Source organism: Pinus tabuliformis, chromosome 2_1 (genome assembly GCF_031772625.1).
Source record: "Pinus tabuliformis cultivar Carrire ecotype Pingquan chromosome 2_1, CPIR1, whole genome shotgun sequence".
Classification (NCBI taxonomy): domain Eukaryota; kingdom Viridiplantae; phylum Streptophyta; class Pinopsida; order Pinales; family Pinaceae; genus Pinus; species Pinus tabuliformis.
In genome coordinates, this window is record NC_142299.1 from 983,823,254 (window position 1) to 983,845,974 (window position 22,721).

The window sequence follows — 22,721 nt, forward strand, 5'->3', positions numbered from 1 at the left end:
ATAACCCAAGTCCAAGTGTTTTTTGTTGTTGTTTGTGCACGATGTTGCACATTAGCATTATTGTCATATCCTTGTACTTTTCTCATGCACCACTTCTTTGTCATGGGTTATTAATTGTCACATCCCTCAGTCCTATTTTTCTCCTACCCCACTTTTTTGCATGGAGTTATTAAAACATATTGCTTTGTTAATATAAAAGAAATGATTTTTCATCTCCCTTATAGCCAAAACCTTCTGCAATACGCATCATGAAAATATTTATGTAAAAAACTAATCTTAATTTTATTGGTTAATCTCTAACTAATAATATAATATGGAGAAGTGTACAAAGTTTTATGAATGAATGAATCATTTTTTAATGTCTACAAGATTAAAAATAGTTTATGGAATTTTAATTTTTTTGTTTTTTGCTTTTTACAATAGTCATTTTTTTATTCAAACTGATAATGAGCCGGCCCAATCTTCTAACAGTCCCCTTGCTGAAAATACAATGCCAAGGGACTGATGCTAACATATTGCCATAATTGTCCCTGATGTCTTTAAAGACGTCACATTCCAAAATGAAATGTTTTTCCGACTCCACTGCCTCAGAAATACAAAAATTACACACCCATTCATCTCAAGCTCCTTTAGGTCTTTTCCACCATCCCCTTTCACACCTAAGTTCAATTGGTTCTTAATTGAGTAATAAAAATCTTTGCTCTCCAAAATGCTAACTCTAATATACTCTTTTTTTTGGATTAGAAATCACAAATAAAATTGAATTCCTCATCATAATACAATTATTATTATTTTCCAAACATTAAAAACTCGTTGCTAAAAGTAAAAGAAGTCCACACAGCCCAATATAGGGCCTAAAACCCTGCCATTTTAGAGTTTGGGTGCAAGTCCTAAGGTGAAGTGTCAAAAACCGAAGCATCCTCTATCCTTGGCATTAAGGTTGATAGCTTATTTTGAGTGCTCAATGGATACTTAGGCCGTGTCATTATGTTACTTGTGAAAAAGTGTTCAGGCGTTTGTCTGTCGATATGGAGTAGATACGAGTTGGTTGGTGCATAGGTTGGTCTGAGTGTATGGCTGTCAGCTCCTACTGTGGTATGTTTACAATCACTCTAGGTTGTAGGTGATATGCTACTACCCATTTCAATAATAATACGAGCGTAGGACCAGCTGCAGTTAACATCAACTCCTCTTAATAAAGAAGTTTAGAGAACTTTGTCAACACTGAACACCTATAGTTGCTCGGCCATTGATTTGGCACTGGCCAGACATATTTGGCAGCATGGACAGGTTGCTTCTATAACCCTGAAAGCATACCCTCACATTCCCTTCCCGCCCCCATTCTCCCACCAAAATGCACAAATAAAATGTAACAATGAGCTAATTTTGACCTAACCTATCCTAAGAGTAGGGTGCATACTAGTGTTCAAGTTTCATCTTTTATTTGTTGGGCTTTTAATTCGGAAAGACAGTTCCATTCCAAAATCAAGAGAAATAGAAGCAGCAGCCCTATTACAGGTTAGATAAACAAGAGAGTTTGATATTCAATGGCGATAACAATTGAAGACATGCCAGTCGTCAATTTGCTCAATAGGAGCTTTTTTTATTGCTTGCCTGGTATTCAGTCCATGCTAATGTGAATTAACTCGTGCGGCCTTGACATGCAAGTTCTAGAGATTTTGAAAAGAAACCCAAATATGGAATGCTTGATGCCATTGTTGCAATAAGCTTATAATATTCAAGGCTACATGCTTGATGCTGCACTAAAAAAACAACACTAATTGCACTAAAAAAACAACACTAATTACAAGATTACAACTGCAGCTCAACCCTTGTATTATCTCCTCCTTGTAACTTAACTCATAAGCTACCGTGCTGGTTTTAATTGAGATTAAAACCCTCTTCAGCCTAATTCACGAGCTGTTGATCTCCATATGTAGATATTAATTATGGAGAACCTGACTTAAAGAGCCCAGACAAAGCCAAGCCTCATTTGTTAGATTATGCTGTCATTATGGACTATTGAGTTTTTTAGTACTACAGTTATCCCTGAGCGGATATAAAAGCCTTGTGAGGGTCTATCTGCTTCCTGTACATTCTGCACAAAGATTAAAAACAAAAACAAAAAACAAAAAATTCATCAGATATATAGATTCACACAACATTGATAATATAATAGCTTAAATGGTTTAAAATAAATTAAATCTGCATCAAAACACTTTTTATACATTTTATGTTACGGAGATTTAAAAAAAAAAAAAAAAAATCATAGAAATTAATTAAATTATAATTTTATTTTAATTTTATTATTATTAATATTATTTATTATAGAAATAATTAATATATGAGTTAAATACATACATATTTTAAAAAACTTGTAACACTATTCTTAACAATGGAGATCTAGCCTCACTTTACCATACAATACCATAAACCAATATCATAGCTTATCAATACCACCTGGCCAAAAAATTATAGCTCATTTCATATGATAACATTTTTTAATTAATTAATTTAAGCAAAAGGGCATAAGTGCTTTAGAGATAGATGTCAAACTTTGATGTATGACTACTATAAAAATATTTTAGAATATTCTGTTAAAGTCAAATCCCTACTATCCACCTAATAATTATTGACAATTAAATTAAAATTTAAAATTTAGTTAGTACTATTTCAAAATAGACACACCTAAAACAAAAAATAGGTAAAAATAACCATCATTTTCTCTCCACCTACACATAATATCCTTGTTAATCAATAATGAAATTTCCTGGCTGGTAGCTACTACAATTAATTTGTAATGAATGTCATAACTTCTCCAATTTGTAATGAATGTCATAAACTTCATTGGAGAGGTGTGCTTCTGTTTCCAGTCATGTAAACAAAAATCTTACGATTTTTCTACTCTCCACTCATCAAGTGGTCATGTGTCTTTCCCAAGGGCATCGATATAAAAAAAGAACGCACAGAAAATCATGCTTCCTAGCTGATTAAGGTCTTTCCCAAGGGCATCGATATAAAAAAAAGAACGCACAGAAAATCATGCTTCCTAGCTGATTAAGGCTTGACTTTCTTCGAGCATAGATACTAACCACCATTAAAATTGGGCATTAAGTAATATATAAACATGATCACTCTCTAATAATTGATCTCTTCACTCTGCTAATCTGTGCAACTAGCTAAATCTTACCTCAAACCGACTTTGCAATATTCTTGTCCAGATTATATATAAAGTTAGATGATTCCAGAAATATATCTACGTGTAAAATTTTGGTAAATAATCGATCTCCACGATTATGACATCGTCACAAGCACCTATAATAATAACATCTAAGACTTTCATACCATTTGGAATCAAACACAAAATGTCTATATTCATGAACCGGGAAAAAAAATATGAAAATGTCAAAAATCAACAAGAAGATTTACTTGCCATTTATGATTGCAAGTAGCTTGAGTTAGTTCTACTAACAAAATGTTTCTTGGCATTTACCACAATACTGAAAGGAAACACATTAACAATCTTTGTGGACTTCATATATGTGGCCTTGTAGGTATATGATCATTTTAACTTTTTTAAAAGTTTGCATGCAGAAATCTGGGGGCTAAGGACTTAGGGATGGGCTTCAACGTTTGAATTGAGGGGCACACTAACTTTCTACAGAAAAAATTAATTTTTAGGCACTCTTTATGCATAAACCACAAACGAACTTTAGTACCTGCACGCTGATAAGTGTTGATTTCTGGTAGCATCGGATGTGCTCTAAGTCTCAAAATTTGCAGGGAGGCTTAGACACATGCATTCTCTAATACCTAGAAAGCGTTTTGGGAAATTCCACCCGGAAACAGTTTTATTAAAATAATTAATTATTTTTAATGGAACCCTGTTAAAATTGGAAACTAGGGCCAAACTCCACATGGGTCATCTTATTTATGACAACTGATATTTTTATTAGATTCCTCTCTCGGAGAGGTGCAGGATTGATCTAAAGATCATCCAATTCTGACATGTATAAATGAAGATATGAATTTATTTATATTATGGACAAATTGTCAAGGCCGGCCAGCAAGCAAAACGGGCACACAAGCCCCCAATTCATCCTCAACGTTGCATATAAAAAGGAGACCTCAAGTCATTTTCACCATCATCTCATCACACATCTCTCTCTCCCCTCTTGTGACTGGGCACACTATGCGAGGCAGTCTTCTCTCTCTCCACATGTGTGAACTAGGGTTTTTGTTTACTACGTTGACCGAGCTGCTGGGAGGCCATTTGACTGTGTTGACTTGATGTGTTGACCTGTTTTACTTCAATTTGGGTGAGGAATCTCTGTCTAAGCAGGCCACAATTCTGGGCATGAAAACTGAGGAGTTTTGACCAATGTTGATTGCGCTTAGCGCTGACTGCAGGTTGACTGTTTGACCAGATTTTGACTGAGCAGAATTCCACTATTTTCGAGGGCCGAAGTTGACTGAATCTTTGAGGGTCAAATCTACCTTGTTGACCAGCATTGACTTTTCTCGTTAGGGCTCTTTTGCTGCTGTTATAAATTATCAGAATTTGTAAATTGTACTATTTCTCTCTGCTGAACTATTGAAGAATAAAAGAAGATTTAATCAAGGGTTTCCCCACATTGGGGTTTGTCCCTGGCTGGTGCCACATCTTGTGTCCTCGTCTTGGCTTGTCTTCTACTGTTTATGTTTATGTTCTATCAACATTTTACATACATGTTTATATGATTGCTAAACTGAAATTGATATTGGGCTCATAAAGAAATTGAAGTAAAATTGCTCTACAGCATGGAACATTCCATTGTTGCCTAAAATTAAAAGGGTTTTAGAGCTGAGGTGAAGACAAAGCCCAAGGAAGAGTGAAAGAGCAATCACCAAAGACAGTTGGACAAAGACAAAAGACTCAATGGGTTCCTCATCTTACTTCCTAGCTCAAGACAAGCTCCATGATAAATCTGACTATCACGGCTAGAAGATGTCTCTTGATTTGATGTTGGAAGAGAAGGAAGTGATGGATTATGTGCAGGGTGATATCCTTGGGCCTCCTTCAAATGCACCGGCAGCCACAAAGACCAAGTATAATAAGGCTGAAGTCAAAGCGACGAAGATTATCAGGGATTCCATTGACAAGCATCTGGTGGCCTATATCTCCAAATTGAAGACCTCCAAGGAGATATGTGATAGGTTGGTTGGCATGTTCAAGGTTAGTAATGCTAATCAAAATCTCTTTCTCAAGAATAAGTTGAAGGATATTAAGAAGGGCAAGGACGAGGACATTCGATCCTATTTCTTGAGGATTAGTGAGATCAAGAATGATCTACTCTCGATTGGAGAAGTCATTCCTGATAGGGAACTTACTCTCACCACCCTTGGAGGACTCCCAACTGAGTGGTATGTATTTAGAACCACTATACTCAACAGTGATCGAATTCCAAGGTTTGAAGAATTGATGTTGAGATGCATTCAAGAAGAAACAAGAATGGTGGAGCAAGAAATGCCTTCTAATAGAAGCAACCCCACTGCATTCTCCGGTCATGCCAAAAGGTGGAATAATGCAGGATCTAAAGGTCATTTCTATGGAAAGCCTAGATCTAAGGGAGGAGGGAAGGGCAGGTGCTTTGTTTGCAATAAGTTTGGCCACTATGCAAGGGAGTGTCTTAATAAAAGGGATACACCTCAAGATGATGACTATCATAACAACTCCAAGGGCAACTTCAACAACAACAACAATGATCAAAGGAATGTTAGGCCCAGTGGCAAAGGAAAAGGAATGCGGGACATCAAGGAAATGGTTGACCCTCCAAGAAATCAAGGAACTAGGTATGATGAATCCAATGTTGTTAACAATAAGCAAAAAGAGTACTATCTTATATCGACCCTCTCCACTGCCTCTCCTCCGGGCACTTTGGGAAATTGGTTGATTGATAGTGGTGCCTCAAGGCACTTCACTGGATACAAGAAAGCCCTCTCTAATTTGATAGAAAAGAAGACAAACTTGGAGATCATCCTTGGAGACGATGCCACCTATCCCGTGAAGGGAGTAGGGAATGTTACCCTTCAATTGAATCAAAGTAACACTCTTCATCTGCAAGAAGTACTATATGTACCCGATCTCAAGAAGAACCTGGTGTCCATTTCAGCAATGGAAGATAAAGGATTCAAGGTTGCTTTTATCGATGGAAAGGTATGTGTTTGGAAAAGAAATTTCAATGATGCTTTTACTCTTGAGTTCAGAGTTGACAATTTGTATCAAGTTGGAGGAAATCCATTGGGAGCCATGTCTTGTGACACACCTCTACAATCTAAACTATGGCACCGAAGGTTTGCCCATCTTCATTATAAGGCCCTACTCGATGTGAGACAGATGGTGACAAGCATGCCCGAGTTCAAAGTAGAGTATGAAGGTGTATGTTCGGGATGTGCCGAATGAAAACTTACAAGGGGACCATTCCCCTCAAGTAATAGCAAGACCACAGACATGTTGCAATTGATCCACTCTGACATATCTGGTATAATGCTCGTAAACTCCTTGGGAGGATACTTATATTATCTCACCTTCGTGGATGATTATTCTCGCAAGACCTGGATCTACTTCTTGAAGAAGAAGGATGAAGAATTCACCTGGTTCCGACATTTCAAAGCCTTGATCGAAAACCAACCTGGGAAGAAAATCAAGATATTGAGGACTGATAATGGGACAGAGTATGAATCCAATGAATTCCAAGATTATTGCAAAGAAGCTGGCATTAAGAGGGAGACTACAACGCCATACACTTCCAAGCAGAATGGTGTGGCTAAAAGGAAGAATCGCTCTATTGTAGAAGTTGTCTGTGCCATGCTTCATGATCAAGGCCTTCAGAAGTTTCTATGGGGTGAAGCTGCAAATACCACCGTGTATGTTCAAAACCGATGCCTTCATCAAGCATTGGACTCCAAGACTCCCGAAGAAATGTTCACTAGTAAGAAACCCGATGTCTTTCATTTTAGAATTTTTGGAAGTCCTGTATATTTCACATGTCGAAAGAGAAAAGAAGCAAATTGGGTGCATCTGGGAAGAAAGGAGTCTTTGTGGGCTATAGTGAAAATTCTAAGGGATATAGAATTTATGTGGCTGGTCAAAAGGAAGTTGAGATAAGTCATGATGTCACCTTTGACGAAGATATGGCCCTCAGGAAGATCAACAACCTTCCTATCCTAAGGAAGGACAAAGAAGCTGACACAGGAAATCAGGGTGAAAAAGAGGACAAAACGATGCCTGATGTTGATGAACCTATGGATCCTATTGATCCACTCCCTCATGAGCCTTCCTCCTCCAAGAGGAGACCCTCATGGCTTAGGGAGACTCTCGAAGATGTTGAGAGGCACATTGCACCAAGGGGGACTTTCTGTGAAAGCAAGAAGCCGAACAGGTACCAAGGATATTTGACCACCATGAGCACTATCATTCAAAATGAGCCTTCATCATTCGAAGAACCCGTGAAACAACAAGTATGGAAGGATGCTATGAATGAAGAATATGAGTCAATTATGAAGAATGACGTGTGGGATGTGGTCCCTAGACCCCAGGACAAATCAGCTGTCACTTGAGCTGATGGAAGTGCAGAAAAGTTCAAGGCTCACTTTGTTGCTCGAGGCTTCTCTTAAAAGGAATGTGTAGATTACGATGAGATATTTGTCCCTATTGCCCGATACACCACCATCCACTCGAGCATAGCCCTTGCTGCCTCGCAAGGATAGAACCTACATCAGATGGATGTCAAGACCACCTTCTTGCATGGTTCAATCAAAGAGGAAGTCTATTGGAACAACCCAAGGGGTTTGAAGTTCATGATCAGGAATCTCATGTATGTAGGTTGAAGAAAGCTCTTTATCAATTGAAGCGAGCACCCTGGGCTTGGTATGAGAGGATCGATAGCTATCTAATGAAGCTGGGATTCACTAGAAGTGAAGCCAAGCTGAACCTTTACTTTAAGGTTGAAAATGATTAACCTCTCATTCTGGTACTTTATGTGGATGACCTCTTTCTAACAGGTGCAGACCCTCTCATTCACAAATGTAAGAGGGAGTTGGCTTTTGAATTTGAGATGACGGACCTACGACCGATGCACTATTTCCTAGGGTTGGAGGTCTGGCAAAAGCCAGGTGAAATTTTCCTCCCTCAAGGAAAATATGTTGTGAAGACATGGGAAAGATTTGGGATGGCGGACTACAAGTCAGTGACTACTCCGATGGAACTTAACTTTAAGAAGTTATGTGGTAGTGCTACTGGACTTGAATTGGGGAATGCTTCTGAGTATCATCAACTCATAGGAGCACTAATGTTCTTAGTGAACTCTCGTGCAGACATATGTTTGCAGTTAACACATTGAGTCCATACATGGTTGAGCCTCATCATATACATTGGATTGCCGCCAAGAATCTTCTGAGATATCTTCAGGGCACAATCACTCATGCACTGAGATACATTACCGGAAATGTGAGGCTGCATGGTTATTCTAATGCTAATTGGGTTAGCAGTGTGGTGGATCGCAAGAGCACTTATGGATGTTGTTTTTCTTTGGGTTCTGCTTCGATATTCTGGATGAGCCAGAAGCAGAAATTGGTTGCCTTGAGCATCGTCGAGACCGAATACATAACTGCTAGTATGGTCTCCTGTGAAGCTATCTGGTTGAGGAAGCTCTTCAGTGAGCTGTTTGGACATGTGTTGGATACCACCGTGATCTTCTGCGACAACCAGAGTAGGATCCGATTATCAGAGAATATCGTGTTTCATGATCGCTCCAAGCATATAGATATCAGGTATCACTTTATCCAGGATATGGTACAATATGGAGCAATAAGGCTCAATCACATTGGGACTGATGAGCAGGTCGCCGATATTCTGACGAAGCCCTTGGGGAAGGTCAAATTCTTGGCATTCCGAGAATGACTTGGAGTCGGGGAGAGACCCTCTTATGAGGATCATATATGAGATGGACATTGAGCTACGGGAGCTCCGGGGGGCTTCGGGTACTTCTTGGAGCGGGGAGCAACCATAGGGTTAGTGGTTCACCCTTCCCCTAGTGGTTTGTTGTGTACAGGGTGAGTGGCTCATCCTTCCCCTGTGATACCCCTTGGTGACGTGTGAGCAGGACAAGTAGTTCATCCTTCTCCTGCCGAGACATCCTACCCATGCAGTCTGGGACTCATGGGAAGTACCTCTCATCTGGCCAATGAGTAGGGAAATGAGGATAGGGACCATAGTACTACCGATGGACGCATCATGTACTACCATACTCCCTATGCTAGGATGTCCGATATTGATCTGGGATCAATAGTAATTGACTTCGAGTCAGTGAGAGTGGTGTGAGACACTCTCTTTTGATTGGGACCGACTTCAGGTCAGTAGAGAATGGTATGATACATTCTCGATCACTTCTTCTTCTTCATAGTTCAGCAAAGCAGTGTAGAGCAATGCATGGATGGCAGAGATGGTACAGATTGGCAGATGGATTAGCAGGTGGAGTTCTCCCTAGATGAGAGGGTGTGTTAAAATTGGCAACACGACCAAACTCCACATGGGTCATCTTATTTATGACAATGGATATTTTTATTAGATTCCTCTCTTGAAAAGGTGCAGGATTGATCTAAAGATCATCCAATTCTGACATGTACAAATGAAGATATGAATTTATTTATATTATGGACAAATTGTCAAGGTCAGCGAGCAAGCAAAACAGGCACACAAGCCCCCAATTCATCCTCAACGTTGCATATAAAAAGGAGACCTCAAGTCATTTTCACCATCATCTCATCACACATATCTCTCTCTCCTCTTGTGATTGGGCACACTATCTGAGGCAGTCTTCTCTCTCTCCACACGTGTGAACTAGGGTTTCTATTTACAGCGTTGACCGAGCTGCTAGGAGGTTGTTTGACTGCGTTGACTTGATGTGTTGACCTGTTTTGACTTTGGTTTGGGTGAGGAATCTCTGTCTAAGCAAGTCGCAATTCTGGGCACGAAAATCGAGGAGTTTTGACCAACATTGACTGTGGTTAGGCTAACCACAGGTTGACTATTTAACCAGACTTTGACTCGGCAAAATTCAACTATTTTGAGGGTTGTTTCATCTCGCTGTTTGGAGGCCAAAGTTGACTAAAGTTGACCGAATCTTTGAGGGTCAAATCTGCCCTGTTGACCAGCATTGACTTTTCTGGTTAGGGCTCTTTTACTGTTGTTATAAGTTATCAGAATTTGTAAATTGTACTATTTCTCTCTACTGAACTATTGAAGACTAAAAGAGATTTGATCAAGGGTTTCCCCACATTGGGGTTCGTCCTTGGCTGGTGCCACATCTTGTGTCCTCTTGTTTTGGCTTGTCTTCTACTATTTATGTTTATGTTCTATTAACATTTTACTTACATGTTTATGTGATTGCTAAACTGGAATTGATATTGGGCTCATAAAGAAATTGAAGTAAAATTGTTGTAAAGCATAGAACATACCATTGTTGCCTAAAATTAACAAACCCTAAGTCTAAACTTAGGAAATTTAAATAATTAATGGGTATTAATCTAAACTATGGGTGTAACTTCTAGAAGAAGATGAGGATCAAACCAAAATGATCTAAGCCATTGATTAAAAGTTAATCTGGGTCGTTGGTTGTCCAATAGAGAGATATAAGAAGAGGCTTGTGGGGCACTTGGAAAACACACTGAGGGGACATTAGAAGTTCGATTTTTTGAAGTAGAGCAGCTGCCGGAGAGATTTTCGATAGTGATCTTTTGCAGTGAGGGACAGGGATAGTATCCAAAGGGAAATCTTTCCCGGTCAGAGAATAGTCAATAGAGGAGGTAGAGAGAGATCTGGAAGAGGCAGCAAAAAGCCAGAAGACGCTGATGCAGGGCCACACAGATGCAGCGCAGGCTGACGCAGAGCCTTGAGGAGGTTCGAAAATTTGCTGGAGGAATTGATTTTAGAGGCCAAAAGCCGAGGTGTAAGACCTGGAAGTGAAAATCAAATTTCCTGGGCAACAAATTGAGCAACAGAAAGGGTGATGTGGTCCCTAGAGGCTGTGACACTGGGTTGACGCAATGACTGCGCTGAGACAACGCATAGGCAGCCAAGGGTTGTTCATTCAGTGGCTAGATCAGTCAGATCTCCAGTGATAGTGTGAGGTAATCTCACTTATCTCTCTATCAGTGATATTCTCTGTACTGGATAGCCAACAGGGCATCCATAGATTGCATTCAGAAATTACTACTGCTTAATAATAAAACCCTCAGTTGCTACACCGGTTTTCCCACACTGGGTTTTTCCGGGGACCTTTGTATAGATGTGTTGTATAATTCTTTCTTGTTCAGTTTCTTGTTTTTCACATTTTATTTAAATGGTGAAGGTTGCAGTGTATTCGTTTTAGTGTTTACTGTAGGAAACAAGGCATAATTTGGTTCAGTAATTAACAAATAGGAGAAACATAATCAATTGTTGCAGTAGGAATTTGGGCATCCAAATTTTCACATGGTAGCATAGGTGTAGATGAAACAAGAGAGCAATGCCGGAAGTTCCCAGTGCTGAAGGAGGAAGGGAGTTAGAAATTCCTGCAAAGGCAACAATGCGAATCCCCTGAGGGTTTGCCCAGTCAAGCCAGGAGGGCAAGATTTTCGTGGTAAATCTCTCTCTGAGTGAGTTGACAGAGAGGTCGGATTTCCAGATCGAAATTTGTCAGCAGCAGAGGGAGCAGCGCAGCAGAAGCTTTAGCAAAGAGGGATTTCTGGCGTGACGCAATTTTCTGCAGGCAGTTGATGGGCAGAAAGACATCAGAGGGAAGAATAGACACTTGAGGGAATTTCTTCCTCAGAGAATTCCTAGCCAAGGAATTTGAATTCTCATTTGTTTAGCAGCAACAGGAGAGAGGAGGTCATTCGACTTTTTCAAGTGGCAGAAATGGCATCCAGTGGGTTGACAGATCAAGATCGATTGGATGGTGCATCCAACTATGTGATCTGGAAAGCAAGGATGGCATGCCTTTTGGATGAACATATTTTTTTCTCAAGACCTGCGTCAACAGTGTGGTAGCTAAGCCCGCGGATCCAAATCCGCTCAAGTAGTACAAGGGAGAAATGGCAAAGACCAAAAGAATGATCCTCGACGAAGTGAAGGATCATATAGTCTGTCAAATCGTTGGCAGAAACACTACCAAGGAGATGTGGGATGCTTTGTTGACGCTATATCAGGGATCTTCCAAGCAGCGGAAGATATACTTGGAGCAGAAGATGAGATCTCTACAGATGGAGAAGGGGGAACGCATTGATCCGTTCCTCACTAAGCTTCAGGAGACTTGAGACAAGCTGGCAGCTGTGGGGTCAACACCTCAGGGTTCCGAGATGGTAAGACTGGACCTAAATTCAGTATCTCAGGAGTGGCAAGCCTTTGTCCAAAGCATCCTAGGTTGGGCGACTTTGCCAAACTAGGATGAAATGTGGGCAACTCTTAAGCAAGAGGAGCTAAGGAGAGACTTGGTCAAGTGTAAACTTGACGAAAGCAACAGCAGTGGGTCAAAGCCCAAGGAGGAGGAAGAGAATGCAACCCTCACATCCAAGGGGCAGCAGGAGCAACGAAAGAAGAAGAAAGATGTTTCGAAGATCAAATGCTTCAGGTGTGGTGAATTCGGTCACTGCGCAACATAGTGTCCTCTCAAGAAGAAGGACAAAGATCAGAAGCATGATCTAAAGGTTGCAACTGCGAAGATTGAGGAGTTCGCCATGACAACCCAGACATCTCCAGGAGGGAGGTGGGGTGATTTAGAGTTGTAGTTCGAAAGCACTGCAGATGGGCAGGATCCTTGAGGAGCCCACCTCTCGGACCAATTCCTTGTAACAGGAGCCCAAATCAAAAGTAGCAAGATGGATTAGTGTTAGTTGGTGCAGAGGAGTTCCGGAGTGACAGTTGCAGTGGCTAGTAGCGCCAGAGACTGAGCAACACAGAGCAGAGTTGGCAACAGTGCAGATGGCACAGAGCAGAGGTCAACAGCAACGCAGAGGCTTCAGAGGGTCTAGCAACAATCAGAACTCCAGCAACAAGATGCATCATATTGAACACTAGTTCAGTAATTTGGGATGCTTTTTCGTTGTTGATGCAGTGGCAACAACAATTGGAGAAGGTTGCAGTGCAAAGATGCAGTTGGCAGTGGTAGTGCCAACAGCAGCATGGATGCAAAATTGAGAGGGAGTTGCAGTACGAATGCAGTGTTGACAGTAGCAGGGTCAGCAGTAGTACAGATGCAGCATTTGCGCAGTAGTTGGTGGACAGGCTATCAGACATCAACAGCGCAGAAGGAGATGTTACAGAATAGAGTGATGCTTCAGCAGGGTGCATTGTTAGAGCACATTCCTCACTAAGAGGGAGCGTTGATTTCTGGTAGCATCGGATGTGCTCTAAGTCTCAAAATTTGTAGGGAGGCTTAGACACATGCATTCTCCAATACCCATAAATCGTTTTGAGAAATTCCACCCGGAGACAATTTTATTAAGATAATTAATTATTTTTAATGGGACCCTACGTCTAAACTTGGGAAATTAAAATAATTAATGGGTATTAATCTAAATTGAGGGTGTAACTTCTAGAAGAAGAAGAGGATCAAGCCAAAATGATCTAAGCTATTGATTGTCCAATAGAGAGATATAAGAAGAGGCTTGAGGGGCACTTGGAGAACACATTGAGGGGAGATCAAAAGTTCAATTTTCTGAAGCATAGCAACTGCCAGAGATATTTTCGATAGTGATCTTTTGCAATGAGGGGCAGTGATAGTATCCGAAGGGAAATATTTCCTGGTCGGAGTATACTCAGCAGAGAGAGATCTAGGAGAGGCAGCGCAGAGCTAAAAGAGGCTGACATAGGGCCACACAGAGGCAACGTAAGCTGACATAGAGGCAGCGCAGAGCCTTGAGGAGATCTGAAAATTTGCTGAAGGAAACGATTTTAGAGGCCAGAAGTCGAGGTGTGAGACCGTAAGGTGAAATTAGAAGTTCCTGGGCAGCAAATCGACCAGCAGAAAGGGTGATGCAGTCCCTAGAGGCTATGATGCTAGGCTAACACAGTGACTATGCAGAGGTAGCCAAGGGTTGTTCATTCAGTGGCTGGATCAGTCAAATCCCCAGTGATAGTGTGAGGTAATCTCACTTATCTCTCTGTCAGTGATATTCTCTATACTAGATAGCCAACAAGGCATCCAAATATTGTATTAAGAAATTACTACTGGTTAATAATAAAACCCTCAGCTGCTACACCGATTTTCCCACACTAGGTTTTTCCCAGGACATTTGTCCAAAAACAACTGTATAGATGTGTTGTATATTCCTTTCTTGTTCAGTTTCTTGTTTCCACATTTTATTTAAATGGTGAAGGCTGCAATGTATTCATTTTAGTGTTTACAGTAGGAAACAATAAATAATTTGGTTCATTAATTAACAAATAGGAGAAACATAATCAGTTGTTGTAGTAGGAATTTGGGCATCCAAATTTTCATAATAAGATCATGCATACTATGTGTTGCCATATGAGCCTTGACGCAGTCTGGGCACATTGTCCCAAGTTCATCAACTTGCCTGTACATCAACCTGCAAATAAGTAGTCAGACTGATAGTGCTAATGCAGACTAGCAATCAGACAATAACATTCAGAACCAGCACACAGTCTCAGTGGCAAATCTCTTCTCATTGTTATTAATTCTCAAAGTAAATCATTTACATAATACACTCTTGAATCTCTTATTTCCCTCACCTGAATCCAAGTCGACACTCCACTCCTTACTCTAGACTTTCTCCCTCTCCAAATGGCTCTTCTAACTGTGTATTATTCTGACTCTTAATCTCCCGACTCTTTCATTGCATGTCGAACCCTTCAATCCCCATATGTTGTTTTAGTTCAACGTCTAGACTTTCTCCCTCTCCAAATGGCTCTTCTAACTATGTATTATTTTGACTCTTAATCTCCCGACTCTTTCGTTGCATGTCGGATCCCTTCAGCCCCCATATGTTGTTTTAGTTCAACGTCTGATTATCCAACTTCTTCTCACATTGTTCCTTCCACACCAATCCATGCACACACTATCTTGCATCATTCCTCAGCTTCAGTGTGTGTGCTCATTCCACTTGGTTCATTTCCAAGCACATCTCTTTTCTTTTCACTCTCCTACTCAACTTATTCCCTCAAATCTCTAGCGCACTTCCCTCTTAAGTCAAAATTGCACACTAACTCTGCACACCTCAAAATGTGCATTGCTCTAGACTATTTCTGCATATACATGTTTTGTTGCACTTGTACTAATACTTCCTATCTTTGATCTGCACTACTTTTTTATTTTTTTCTAAACTTCGCTTCTTCTTGTTGATGCTCTCTGTGCTCAAACTTAGAACTTCTTTGGATGCTCTTGTATCAACTTCCCCTCCCGAGTCCCAAGGGAAAACTTGGCATGTCCTTGACTCCTTGCACTAACATTGCTTGATCTTTTCTACTCTTCCCATTGAGCATTTTTTAGTATTCTATCTCAGAAATCCACGTGTTTGTCTTCATCAACTTTGTTCTTCCACTTTACCAAACACTACTTGTGCTTAACATTCCTTGTCATGACCAACTTTGTTCTTCCACTTTACCAAGAACGTTTTCTATCTCTTCTTGTTTCTTTCTTGGTATATTCTTTGTTCATCCACCTAAATACTCTCTTCTGTTTCATGTGCAACAATGTCTCCTTCCTTGTACATATACAACTCCACTAATTTGAAAATGGGCAATATATCAAACTCCTATACAAATTCCACCTAGTACGCATTATTGCCAAACTTCCTACGGGTATTACAATATGCTATCTTCTTCAAGTTCGAATTGCTACACATGCCTCTGGGATAACACTCATTACTCAAGTGCATGATCACAGATGTCTAATTTCAAATAGTTTGACCCTTAAAAGCCCGTCTATGCTCTCCTTATACCTCACGCTATTTCCTTGTAACCTTTCTTGAATCTACGCATATAAAATTTAAATGCTCCACTTGCTCCACAGAAGCCATCTTCTCCCATCAAAAGGAAAGATCAATAAGGAAATCAAAGAAGACATGTAACGATAGTTTATCTAGGTTACTTGGATCTCCACCCTCCTCTTCTCTTGGCCCTAAGATCACCTTCCACTAAGAATTTTTAATACCTAAAGGGTGGCTTCATTGTTCACCGTAAGTACATTTATCACCACTAGTCACACAATCTCACGATCTACCTCACCCTGTTGGGGGCTAATTCTCATCACTGACGAGTGTAATAACCACATCCCATGTTCTTTGTCATCTATAGGAGGATGTGATTAACAAGAACATTTTAAGATATCCATATATTGTAAAATTTGGAGGAGATTTCATTATATATACTAGGACGCAAGAGGGTCCCTTCACCATTTTATCTTATTCAAACCTATTACCCCTTTCAACCGGTTACCCCTCTTATAATCTATTGCAACATTTTTTCACACCATGGTAAGCCCAAGGTTATAAGTCAAAAGCCATGTAACAACCATGTGAGGCCATGTACAAGGTATCCTAGATCTTGTGTCTCATTGTTTGTGTCTTGTTGTTTTAGTCAGACCATGTCATGTCCCTTCGAGTTCATCTTTGGTTCATTTCATCTTGGATAGGATTGGAAGACCTTGAATGGGCTTACTTGAAGACTCATGGTTTTATGGGAACTTGCTTTTGTAGGGGTGATCACTGGCGTATGGGCTAGTCTAGCGTGCGTCAAGTTGCACCTATGTCTTACCACATAGTTATGAGTCTATAAAGTCTGTAGGTGGCCTTGGCTTTGGTGTTATCCCTCAAATGTTTCTCATACATGGTAGTCTTATTGTTAGCAAAATTATTCTGTGCTTTCCAAGGTAGATCACATTTCCCAATGCCAAGTGGTCTTAGAAATAAAAAAGTCAACATGGTCTCAGACTAGAAAACTGGATTCGTCCTCCCCCCCCCCCTCTCGTGTCCTGAATCACATGAATCGGACATGATTCTCTAGGACACGTGTCCAACGTGTCCTAGAACTTGGGATTCTTGTATTCGACGTGTCCTGAAGAGTCTCTAGCATGTCCTGGAGTACACCCATCTATCATTGTTGAAGATTGCAGATACACGGTTTGCCTCTTCATTCATCATGTTGAAGAGGTTGAGGGAGTTCAAGACTGCTCTTGGGGCCATGGTTATTTCAGAGTTTTGGTCTTTTTGGAGAAACACTGATCAAGCAGCCTAAAAAAGAGTCAAGGACACAGTGTTAGATGATGCTTGGTGGGAGAGGGTAGATCTCACTGTTAAGATCATGGACCCTATCATTGCTTTGCTATGATTTACAGATACAAACCAATCCATCCTAGGAGAGGTTTATGAGGGATGGGATTCCATGATTGAGTCCGTGAGGGCCATTATTTTACAGAGTGAGTGCCCTAAGTATGAGACATCATCAGAAGCCTTCTTCACCACCATACAGGATATTCTTGTCAGCAGATGGGACAAGAATTGCCCGCCTTTGCATTGTTTGGCTCACTCATTGAGCCCAAAATACTACAACGATGAGTGGATGAATGGTGGACCTTCCTGCAGATTCCCTCCTCACATGGATGGTGAAATTTCACAAGGGAGGAAGGAAACATTAACGCGGATATTTCAAGATAGAGCATCCCTTAATGAGGTGTTGGATGCCTTTGCAGAGTTTTCCACTGGCACTGGGCGATTTGCAAGCTATGATGTGATTAGAGACAAGGGGCTAAGAAGCCCTATTCTTGGTGGGAAACTCACAGGGCAACAAGCCCTCCTCTATAGCAGTTAGCCATGAGGCTCCTCTCTCAGGTGACTTCAACCTCTTGTTGCGAGAGGAATTGGAGCACACACAGGAATTTGTATAGTGTCAAGAAGAGCGGGCTTGAGCAGTCCAAGGCAGAGACAATGGTGTATGTGCACACCAACCTTCGTCTTATTTACAAGCAGAGGGATGAGTGGTTGAAGGGAAAGACAAAGATATGGGATGTCTTTCTTGATGATATGGGTTTGGACAGCAATGTTGAGTTGGCATTGGCTAACTTGGATCTTAATGACTTAGTGCTAGAGCCTGTCACTTTTGATGATGGTGATACTCTTGAGGGGTCATCCTCCACACCAGCAGATGCAAAGATTACATTGGATACAAAGGAGGAGGATGTAGCAGAAGAGAGCAGTGGTGACCATGACAGTGACGTTGATTTTGATGATGATGATGACTCATGACTCATGAGCTACCTACTACCTTGATGTTTTATATTTGTTATTTCTATTTTTCATTGGCATTGCTACCATGGTCTACCCATGTAACACATTTTGATTTTGATGACTTAATGAGAAAACTGCAATTTCTTGTTTTTCTCCTATTGGATCATTGATGAATCTATCACAATTGTATTTGCATGCATAATGTTACATTGTACAACTTACAAATTTTAAATTTCCAATGTAGAATCTAGATCTATGTCTGAATTTGTATCAAGAATGAGAATTTGTGTAAGAAATATCTATTTAGTATTAATTTAGTATATATATATATATATATATTGTAAGCTTGGTAGGACTACATCTTCAACATGTCCAATATATCACCCCGATTGGGCGGGGAATTGAACCGATGACTTCACATCAAGGAGTGCATTAACAGAGCACCCAATCACCGTTTATCCAAGACCTTGTGGACTATATATATATATATATATATATATATATAACGTGTCCTACGTGCCCTGTTCCAATGGGTCTACATGCCCATGTCGTACACTCGAATTTTCGTGTCCTATGTCCCTGTGGAATTTCTTCAATCAAAGAAGGCATACTAAAGTTATTTCTAATCAAAGTTGGTCAATAAGTGTTACAATTTTCCGAAGGGTAGAACAAGGGGAGCGTTGGGCAAATTTTCACATTCATTACGTCAAAAGTGGTTTACGCAACGAGAGTAACAAAACCCATGTTTCAGATTTTCCAAATTCTCAAGGGAGTTAGAGATCATCCACTTGGGCATGATGACGTGACAAAACAAGTTTCTAGATGGCTTAACAAGGCAAAATCTTGACAAAATTTGACAAGCAATATGTCAAAATTGGTCTTTTTTAGAACATTAAATTTAATAATATTAGAAAAAATCGCACGCATGTGGAGCTCTGGCGATTCTGCAACGAACATCTCTGACCTAACCTGTTCCTCCCCACGCACCTGTGCCTGGCAGCATCGCTGCTAGGCCCGCGCTCTGCTGATCCCCTCTCTGTCTGGGGCCTCCTGCCCTCTTTTTCAACCTTCGGGCCCCTGCCCTCTCCCCTCACCGGGGATTCCCCCGGTTCCCCTCTTGATTCCCTCGATCCCCTTCAATGCCTGAAATGGATCCTTTGTCTCAGGACCCGGACGACATGGAAAAATCTTTCGCTTCTCTTATCCCTGAGAATACAACAAATAAAATACGCCCTACAGCCTCTAAGTTCATTAAGAAGTTAGACGAAATTACGGAAGTCTCGCTCCCCCCTTCCCTTCCGAGGAGAGCAGCAGTTGCATTAGCAGAAAGAGGACTGGTAGGCCAGTTCACGGGATTGTGGCCTTCTCCTCGTTCAGTCCAAAAATGGGTCGAGAGAAACTGGAACTCGATAGTGCAAGGGAAAATAGCAATCAGGTTCTGCGGAAAGGGGTTTTACACCTTCCTTTTTGAAACAATGGAGGACCGTAACCTCATCTTCAGAAACGGCCCCTATTTCATGGACTCTCGAGGCCTTTACCTTAACAGATGGACCCCTGACTTCGATCCTGAGATGGATGTACCCAGCGCTGTCCCCGTCTGGGTTCGCCTGCCACATCTGCCGCTACACCGCTGGGGGGACGAATCAGTGAAGGCCATAGGGAATGTCGTCGGAAAATATATTGACAGATCCGAACCAGAGGAGAACATGCATGCCTGTGCGCGGATATGTGTTGAAGTAGATCTCGGTAAGGGACTGCCGGAAGCGATCAAACTCAAAGTTGATCAGTGGACGCACATACAACAAGTGGACTACGAGCAGCTGCCATTCAAGTGCAAGGTATGTCACGAATATGGGCATTTCGCCAATAGATGTAGCAAATCTAAATCAAATGTATCTGAAGGCAATGTAGAAGCTCCGGAAGAAGCTTGGGAGATAGTCAAAAAGAAAAAATCAAACCCCCCTCTTGGCCCATCCTCTAAGCCCCCCCTGGAAAATCCCCTCCCCTCCTCCCAACCCTCTGGATCTGGCCCCTCCTTCCCCTCCTCCTCCAACCCTTTCGAATCCTTGTCTGCAGAGGAACCCCCATCCCCTCCTCCATCCCCGCGAGGCCCCATGGTAACCCCCTCCCATATCTCCCCCCCCCCAGCCCTCTCCTCCCCCGACAGTGGAAAGAATCTTAACTAGGAACAAATCAAAGGAAAACAACCTCTCCACCGACCCTCCCAGAAAAGTTGGAAGGAAGTCAAACAAAGAGATAAGGGATGAAAACGCTGCAAAGGAAATGGCCACCGGGACCCAACAACCAATGGAAACATACCTAGATAAAACTAAAGGAAGTGGGGAAAAAATGAAAGAGAAAAGCGGGGCTCACAACAAACAAGGTAAATGATGATATTGGTCTCCTGGAATTGTAGGGGGATGGGCTCCTCCCTAAAAGCAAATGCAGTCCGAGATCTTCTCAAAGCTGAACATCCAGACATTCTCCTTCTTCAGGAGACCAAAATCACGGACCAGGAATTTCAAAATAACATAAAAAAAAACAGAAGTTATGAAGGAATAGCATTGAGTGCAGTAGGCGCCTCAGGGGGCATTGGGACAATATGGGACAAAAACAAATGGAAACTCAAAGGTCAAATGCAGAACAGATGGTGGATAAGATCAGACATGCAAAACACAGCCTCGAAAGAAGAATTTTCAATATACAACATCTACGCCCCCAACCATTACAGAGACAAAACCTCATGTTGGGATTCAATCACCACTGATCTATTGAATGTTCAGGGAAGGAACATCTTCCTGGGTGGAGATCTAAATCTTATAAGAAATGCTGATGAGAAGCTAGGAGGAAACTTCTTTGCTGATTCCTCAAGAGATTCTTTAGAAGAAATCATTCATGCCCATAACTTAGTGGACATTCCTCCGCAAAATGGGCGCTTCACTTGGTCAAACAAAAGAACAGGCAACAATAACATAAAAGAGAGGCTAGATCGAATTCTCGTTCAAGAGAGAATAGTGGCAAGATACCCAACTATCCAAAGCAAAATAATCCAAGGTTACATTTCAGACCATAAGCCAGTGGCTTTGACTCTTGATAAAGGGAAGAATATGGGACCGCTTCCATTTAAATATAATAAGGCCTGGGACAGCAGCGATGAATTCAGAAAACTGATCAAGGAACAATGGGCAAAAGAGGTAGTGGGATCTCCTCACTACATCTGGGAAGCTAAGCTCAAGTCTCTCAGGATTGCCATTAAACATTGGGCAAAAAATCATGCAACAGAGGAAGGCAAAAAAAGAATTGAACTCCAGGCAAAGCTGGAACAATGGAGCCAAGAAAAAGAAAGAAGTCAGGACACAGAAGAAGATCAAGCCAAAGAAAACGAAATGTATAAAGAGCTGTATAAACAGAACAGAAAGGAGGAAGAAGAGCAAAGGCAGAAGTCTCGATGTCTTTGGCTCAAAGCGGGAGACAAAAACACCTCTTTTTTTCACAACTGCCTTAAGCTCAGGCGGGCAGGGAATCAAATAGAGAGAATTATGATGGAAGGAAGGGAACTCAGAGAACAAGAGGAAATAAAGGATGCAGCGTCCCGGCACTTCCGCGATCTCCTAACAGCTGACCCTCATTATATTGATAACTCAGATTTCCTTAGCATAATTGAAAATAAAATCTCAGAAGCTCAAAATGCTGAGTTGGAGAAAGAAATCACGACAGAGGAAATCGAGTGGTCAATCTTCAGCATGGCTATGGACAAGGCTCCGGGGCCTGATGGGTTCACTGTGGCTTTTTATAGAAACCATTGGGAAGTTATCAAAAAGGATTACATCAGAATGGCTAAGAATTTCTTTTCGAAATGCAAAATGGGCAGCAGCATCAAATCTTCCCATTTAGCCCTCATTCCCAAAGACCCTAATCCCCAAACCTTTGATAGATTCCGGCCAATATCCCTGTGCAATGTCTCCTATAAAGTCATCTCCAAAATCCTAGCTAACAGATTAAAAAAGATTCCCCCCTCCCTTATCTCTGAGAATCAAGGAGGCTTCGTTCCTGGAAGACAAATAACGGACAATGTTATTATTATCCAAGAGGCAATACACAGCAGCATAAATAGGAAGGAAAGGGGCATGATCATCAAACTAGATATGGCGAATGCCTTTGATCGTGTTAATCACCAATTCCTACAGGCAGCCCTAAAGAAATTTGGCATTTCCGAGATCTTCATCAGCTGGGTCATGGAATGCATATCACTCACTTGGACAGCTCCCCTCATTAATGGCAGGCCCTGCAATTCCTTCAAAAGTTCAAGGGGTTTGAGGCAAGGATGCCCGCTTTCTCCCTTCCTCTACATCATCATGGCTGAAACTCTTAGCATTCACCTGGAGAATTTGCGCAGGCTAAAAGAGATAACAGGGGTCACAATAGTTCGGGGAACCAAGGGAATAAACCACTCCCTC

The 22,721-nt window shown here is 41.2% G+C and overlaps 1 protein-coding gene across 1 annotated transcript in view; it reads right to left on the reverse strand.

Annotated features, from left to right (window-relative positions):
- Nucleotides 1–1,574: 1,574 nt before the first annotated feature.
- Nucleotides 1,575–22,721, reverse strand: part of LOC149203928 (glucose-1-phosphate adenylyltransferase large subunit 1-like) — a 70,799-nt gene continuing 49,652 nt past the window's right edge. The window contains exon 15 of the mRNA XM_089403618.1: nucleotides 1,575–2,098. Within this exon, the coding sequence (XP_089259744.1) occupies nucleotides 1,997–2,098 (102 nt within the window). The 3' untranslated portion in view covers nucleotides 1,575–1,996. The remainder of the gene's footprint in view (nucleotides 2,099–22,721) is intronic.